The 7,553-nt window shown below is 41.0% G+C and overlaps 1 protein-coding gene across 1 annotated transcript; it reads right to left on the minus strand.

Annotated features, from left to right (window-relative positions):
- Positions 1-1,842: 1,842 nt before the first annotated feature.
- LOC133987515 (uncharacterized) lies at positions 1,843-7,553 on the minus strand. The gene is made up of 4 exons (XM_062426911.1): positions 7,361-7,553; positions 2,954-3,032; positions 2,587-2,863; positions 1,843-2,237 (listed from the first exon to the last, which is right to left on the minus strand). The coding sequence occupies exons 3-4, from the start codon at positions 2,855-2,857 to the stop codon at positions 1,843-1,845; spliced, it is 666 nt and encodes a 221-aa protein (XP_062282895.1). The 5' UTR covers positions 2,858-2,863; positions 2,954-3,032; positions 7,361-7,553.

Below are 7,553 nucleotides of genomic sequence, written 5' to 3' on the forward strand. Positions count from 1 at the left end.
GGGGTTAAGTGTCTTGCCCAAGGACACATCAACATGTAGACTGGAGGAGCCGGGAATCGAACCGCCAATCTTCCAATTAGAGGACGACCGCTCTACCTCCACCACAGCCGAATACCTTTCCCACATCAGCTAAATGTTTAAACTGCTCCTGCTCCAGAAAAATCGATCATTAGAACTTATTATTCTGGAGATGGATGCGTTAGCTCAGTAATTATTATAAATACTAATATCAGAATCAGAATACATTTATCCAGTCAGCCCATTCATAATAAATAGAATAAGTTATATAAAGACAACAACATCAGCACCAACGAGTGACACACAGTGAAAAGCGAGATGTAAAGAACCAGGATCAGAGAGTTATGCTTGTTATGCATTTTGAGCATTTAACAGCCGAATGGCCGAAGGAATAAAATAATTTGCATAACGATTTGTTTTGCGTGCCGGTACATAATAACGTGATCAGCCTTCATAATGAATTTGTTTGTATTTCAACCTTCACAATGATCAATGACAGATAGACACAAAACAAAACCTTGTTGCATAAATCGCTGGTTTATTATCGTAAAAATCTCATTTACAAAAACTTATATTTGTGTGTATTTACATGCATGTGTGTGTGAAAACAAAAGTAAAGAAAACCTATATCTACATTTTTTAACTCTGCTCAAAAAACCTGAAAGTTTACATATTACATAAAGTCTTTAAAATCACACACACATTGGGCCCATCTGGCACACAGCGGATGGCGGGCTCAACATGTGTGTCTTTGATAGTTTCAGACCAACACAGTGGTCATTTTCTCGCCCTGCACCATTAAATTAACAGAATGAGCCTTCCACTAGTCTGTATTGGCGCTTTTCCACTACACAGTTCCAGCACTACTCGGCTCGCCTCGGTACGCTACCAGGAACCTTTTCCATTACAATAAAGTACCTACTCAACGTGGGCGGGGTCGTCATAGCAACGGCTCGTTTTCTACGCGACACAAAACACATAAATAATGGAGGACATGGAGGCGATGGTGTTCTTGCTGCTGTTTGTGGCTTTCTGTCACACACAAAGCAAGAAAATTAAGCCGTATAGCGGCTAACTCAGCTAACTGGCTACCTGTAGACTGTAGCAGTAGTAATGTGCTCTGAATGTATTTATACCTACAGCAGCAGGGCGGGTTTATGCTAAGCCTAGCTCCACAATTCAAATCTAAATGGTTGAAATGCTTTTTACACCTTTTTTAGAAATACATTTATGACCTATTTAATGTGTTTAGAAGAACATGTCTGAATTCACTTTACAGTCTTCAAATATAAACAAATACAACAAATACAATACAAAGCTGCATGCACGTTGACCTGATGGAGTGAGTTGTTGGTGTTTTTGTTGAGAATGGGTCTCTGAACTACGTCTACTTCTGGAGGAAAGCTGGTCCGCTTCCACTTAGTGATTTTACCCACAAGAAAAGCATCTGACCATCTGTGGTTGAAACATCTGTATTAATCTGTTAATGAATGTGGCTGATTCTTACAGTGTCTGTTATCCACAGCTGGTTATACTGTAGGACTGATATGTTGATACGTCTGTAGCCAATCAGCTGATGACACCAGGCTGCTGCAGTATAACTTTCCACCGTTAAAATAGGAAAAGTGGATTTAGACATGCCGTTTGCTATAGATCGCTGAAATAGGCCCATTGTATTCATGAAAGAAAACCCCCAGAGATGTTTTCTTGTAGATTTTGAGTTAGCATGAAGTGTGTTTGTCAGTGAACACAGAGACACTGAAGATCCAGACTCTGTAGAAGGACAGAGGGCCAGCAGGACAGTCCACATACACTGCTGCTCTGTTAGAGACGGAGGATGTGGAAGATGAGGAAGAGGTTGATGAGGAGGAGGAGGACGAAGAGGGGGTGGATGAGGATGAGGTGGGAAGGTGTGTTCTTCTCTTTTTGTGCGAGACTGTTACCTTCATCATCAGACCCGCTCAGACTCCTGGACTGATCATTCTGTCCAAATCTATCATAACTGTTTCCTTTCCCCCTCATTCCTCTATAAGTCATTGATATATCAACCCATCCTCTCCACTTGAACTCCCAGTAAGAGTGATCAGTCAGATCTTCTGTACACATCAGCTGAGACTGATAGTATTGTCCCTCTGTCACATATGTCAGCTCCCTTTTGTTGTCAGGCACTGTGGCGAATCTTTTGAGTTTGTTTCGGTCCACTGTGAGTTCGGAGATATCTGATGAAGAGAACAAAACACAATACAGCAGCAGTTTATCATCTGACACACCTGATGACAGAGTGGGACAATAAATCAGACCATGAATTTGACCCCCCCCTTTTCACACAGAATACCAGGCCTGATGTGGTATACAAAGACACATGCTGTATAAGTAGGAGTGGGTATGGTGTGTATATAATGTAACTACTATGTGTAAACTGACTGAGCTGTTGAGATGAGTAAGGGTCTATGTATGTATACTGTATTTATGTTGATTCTGCTGTCTTAATCTTAATATCCTGATCCGGAATCTAATTGCAGCTCTCACCCTGTAGTGACATCATGTTTCTGTCTTCCTGTGACTGACCTTTTGATCCTGAGATGTATGATAATATCTGCCACAGATCATTCATGTTGATCGTCTTTAAAAGCTTCTTGGTCACCTCCACAGCTCCATGAAGTTGGTAGGTCTGCACCATCAGATCCACAGTCTTTCGTCTCCCTGCATTCTCCAGCTGGGATGTTTTGATGGTTTGGTAGCCTGCCAGACTTTCATTCTCTAGCAACCACTTGAAGTCCTCAAATTCCTTCTCTAACAAAAACTCCAGAATTTTCAGCAGGTTTACCCTCGTCACCATCTATCCCTGTTAAAATCATAGAATATTTTCAACATGAAAAACTTGCCATTTCCACAAACACCAGTCCACAGTCAGACGTTCTATTGTGCTCCATACCTCAGAGGTTGGTGTGAAACAGATGAAGGAGCATTAACTCCACTCTTCAGGGCTCATTCCTCTGCAGCAGCTTGTATGTCTGTATCAGTGTGAGAGAGCGATGCTCTGAGCATTAAACAATGTACAACACTGTAGAAATAGTTTCTGTCCTCATTGAAGTGCAAGAGGCTAACTGCCACAACAACACAACATGTCAAAGACAGCTGTAATGAGCAAGGTGTCAGGATGGCTGGCTAATTCATGTGTTGTAGTGACGATCAATAATTCAGCCATCAGATCCAGTGGCGGCTGGTGACAAAAATGTTTGGGGGGGCGCAGTTTGATGCTGTTTCAAACAAGCCGTAGCACCACTTCATACCGCAGCAAAAAAAAAAATAACAAAGGAAAACCAATCTAAAAATAACACAACACACTATAATGTTCCCTGGTTTGTCCCAGTATGATATCTCTGACCCACAGAGAGAGGAATAAAAAATTATAATTAGACATGATAAGATTCACTCACATCACTTAAAGATACCAGCAGTTAAAGCAGAGTTACCAATAAGTTAATGTGCTTAAAAAGAGACACTACCACCTATATTTGAGTTATTGTGTCTTCAGTCCTGATTTCACTGTAATCTGTTAGTTGTTGCAATACCTAAACATGACAATAGATGGCGCATTAAGCACTATACACTGCTGTGATTAAGCATAATTTATTTAACTTATTTTAATAATGAAATGTACCCCAAATCAACTGTAATAGTCAAAATTACTTCCATCATTTCTTATCCTGCATTAATGCATTTTAGTTTTTTACACTTCATAGATATGTCTTTTATAAAGTATTTTTAACACTTTACAATATTAATAACAGCAATGCAGCTACTACCTGATCTTTTATATGTCCTGTTGGAGCTGCTGGATGCAGCCACTGACTGAATCTATGTTCCTCTTCTGGAGCTTGGCATAGCAGAGGTCCACATGTGGCCAGATGTGGTGAAACAGCTGCAGAAAGAGCTCAGCAATGCTAAGTCTGCTAAAAACAACTTAGCTTCATGCTATTGTCTCGATGGCTGCAGCTTTCTGTTTGATTTTTTCAGAGAGATGTTTTAGGTCTCGTTCCCCTGTCGTTGTCCACAACGTTTCGGTGCTGACACTTTGAAACAGCAAACAGATTAAGCAATAAAAGGAATAACTCACACTGCATCCAGCTAGCTAGCTCCGTTTATCATAACAGCAGCAGGAGAAACTCTCAGCTGCTCCATCACCTGCTGCTGCTTTATCCTCTTTCTCTCTTCTAGTGAAAGTCTTGTGAAATTATGTTTTTGTAGAGAAATTACCAAATAATCTTCTTTAATTTCCGCGGCTCCAATTTAACGTCATCTCCTGAACCTACCGTCAGCAGGAGTTTGGGTGACAGCAGCTGACGGGAAGGCGTGAATGACAGCCAGAACCGTCCAATCACAGTAGATTAAAAAACATGAAACAACAACAATTCGCTGCCAATAAAAGTGGGCGTTTCCGGGGCGCACTGAGCTGCGCCCCATGGGAAACGTGACGCAGGCCAATCAGAGAGCAGCCTCAGGTCATGTGCTTGTCAAAAGTTTGAGGGCTTGCATTGACTCCCATTAGGCCGGTGCCCCGCATACAGGAAGTACAAATAGAAATTAATAAAATACAATTTGGAATCGATTTATAATGAATGCTGACAGGTGCTGAGAGACTAACAGGCACATTTTACAAGAAAATACTTTTTATTTCATAATGATTTAGCATTATCTAATTAATTTATATTTAATATGTTTAAGTAGACTTTCTCTAGATTATTGGATGGGGCGGCGCCCCAGCGCCCTGCATTGACCAGCCGCCACTGATCAGATCCATGCTGTGTGTCATCATCTCTCCCTGATAAAATCACAGAATGTTTTCAACATGAAGGACTTCTCATTCACAAACACCAGTCCACAGCCAGACTTTCTATTGTGCTCCATGGTCATTGTGTTTAAGTCTCTGATCCTGCTGCTTCCCTTTTGGATTCTGCTGACTTGTTATCAACCTCTGCTTTGAATCAAATAAGTAATAATTAAAAACAAACTTATATCTTACCTGCTCTGTTGCTGAGTCTTGCTTTCAGTCAAACATCATCTCCCAGAAACCCTGGAAAATCATAAATATATCACACATGTAATGTACAGACAGTACAGAAAATAATAACTCATGGGAAACCTATTTTGACAAACCAGCCTTTCTGTGCTGGTAGGGGAAGGGAAGGGTGTTAACAAACAAGTAATGTCAGTAATGCAGGAACTGAACATGCAGTAACCATGACTCACCAGCAGGGTGTGTTGAAGCACCAATGCTCAGTTCAGCAAAGTGCACAATTTAATACTGCAATAAGGTACAGCCAATCAATGAATCTAATTCTATGTGGGTTTATTATTAATATATATTTAAATGTGAACACCATCAAATCCATACACAGCATTATTTAAAGAAACAACATTTATAACATATTGAAGTAAGAAAGAGAGAGAGCTAGTAGCGCATAATGCTAGATGAGACTATACAAAACATCAGCTAAAATACACATTTGCAGAATCCATATTTTCTCTCAGCAGAGTTAATGACATTAATGCTACAGGACTCAACACTCAATCACGTGCCAGAAAGTTTTATCTTGAATGGCATTGACCGCTCCCTAAAACAGTAAAAAAGACCTCCAAACTTCAGAAACATGTTGGTGAAGGTGGGTCGTCCCCCTGACCCAAGGGCCTCAATGAGGACATTGATATTTGCCCCTTGTGACTTCTGAGACCCTCTATTCTGACAAGATATATCTTCTGTAGACTAATCATCTTAGTTCCATCATTCTTTCTCAGAGTTCCTTTTCTTTTTCTTTTCTTTGTATTCTAGACACTTTGCTCTCTGAGTTACCATCCTGCACTGGTAACATGACAATTATGACGCTTTTTCACTCCAGCACGACTCGCTCGACTCGGCTCGACTCGCCTCGGTTCTTTTTGCGTTTCCACTAGGGAAAGTACCTGGTACCTGGTACTTTTTTAGTACCTGCTCTGGTGAGGTTCCAAGCGAGCCAAGCCGGTACTAAATGTGACGTCGACACACTGCTGGCCGCTGATTGGTCAGAAGAGTTGTCGCTGGGAGAGTCATGAGCCGTCCGGCATTTTTAAAGCCGATAGTTAACCATGTTAACCATAGTTACATCGTTACCATAGTTACAGCTATACGACTCAATGTTCTTGCTTTGTGTGAGACAGAAAGCCACAAACAGCAGCAAGAACACCATCGCCTCCATGTCCTCCATTGTTTATGTGTTTGTGTCGCGTATAAAACGAAGTCACAGCAGTTTTGCGGAGCCGTGCTATGACAACCCCGCCCACGTTGAGTAGGTACTATTTTGTAATGGAAAAGGTTCCTGGAACCAAACCGAGGCGAGGCGAGTCGTGCTGGAACTGTGTAGTGGAAAAGCGCCATTAGAGGAGCCTCTTCAGTAGGTTTTAGGGCTGGGTATAAAAAATAGGATACCAATAGTTGTTTGTGCATTGATCTAATTGTACTTTTCAGTTGGGTTTAGCAATAAGGAGATACTTGTGTAACTGAACGTTATACTTAAATAGGTTATAACATTAAAACACAGAAGCTGCTGCTTGAACAGGACGGACACACATGTATTCTGATCACACGTCCATTGCTGCACATCCTGAAACTCCCACTTTCTTGCAATGTCTTTTCAAAGTCCAGATGTTTAGGATAATATGCTGATTCTGGGCTAAGAAAACAAACACTTAGTTAGAGTCCATTAATGTTTATTCCTGTTGAGCATTAACACTGTAAAGATGTGGTTTTATCTTGAAGGAGTATAACGGAAGTGAGTGTATGTGCAGTAATTGACGTGTGATCAGAAAAGTGAAGTAATACATGTGTGTCCTTCCTGTTCAAGCAGCAGCTTCTGTGTTTTAATGTTATAACTTATTTAAGTATAACGTTCAGTTACACAAGTATCTCCTTATTGTTAAACCCGACTGAAAAGCACAATTAGATCAATGCACAAACGACTTCTCTCCAGTGTTGCAGAGTGAGGTGATTGCTTGGCAAAATAAAACACCTTTTTTTCTCGCAAATTTGTGTGTGAGTTTTTTTGCGAACTATTCCCCCCCCCCCCCCCCCCCCCCCCCCCCCCCCCCCCAACATATATGGCCCTAATACGCCGTCGTACCGCTGTGTGTTGTTGTTTCTTTAATAACACATCCAGGCATTCCTAGGCCTACCCGATAATGACGCTCTGTATCCGCCGCTGCGTTCAGGTATAATCTAAAAGTTATAAAACTTCTTACAATGGCTCATAAAGTCATTTCAACTCAAAAAACACGAGCCATTAAAAAGGAAAAAAAACACATTTACCTTCATCTGGAGGGAGAAAGTTATCTGCGACACGATGATATCAAAAGTGAAAGTAAACGTGGGATTTCCATGGAGCTATTTTTGTGCCACATTAGTGAGCGTGCAGCGAGACTCTCGCGTGCACACTCTTTATATTTGAATAGAAAATATTAATCAAAGCAAACAAAAATGTTACTTGTGAGTCTCAACTCTG

Source organism: Scomber scombrus, chromosome 2 (assembly GCF_963691925.1).
Source record: "Scomber scombrus chromosome 2, fScoSco1.1, whole genome shotgun sequence".
Taxonomy (NCBI): domain Eukaryota; kingdom Metazoa; phylum Chordata; class Actinopteri; order Scombriformes; family Scombridae; genus Scomber; species Scomber scombrus.

Bases quoted from the DNA above. Each gene is read 5' to 3' on its own strand.
- LOC133987515 (XM_062426911.1), bottom strand. From the start codon at position 2,857: ATGGTGACGAGGGTAAACCTGCTGAAAATTCTGGAGTTTTTGTTAGAG. The intron at 2,238-2,586 runs GTCAGTCACAGG...TCTCTTCATCAG, and splicing joins ATACATCTCAGGATCAAAAG to ATATCTCCGAACTCACAGTG.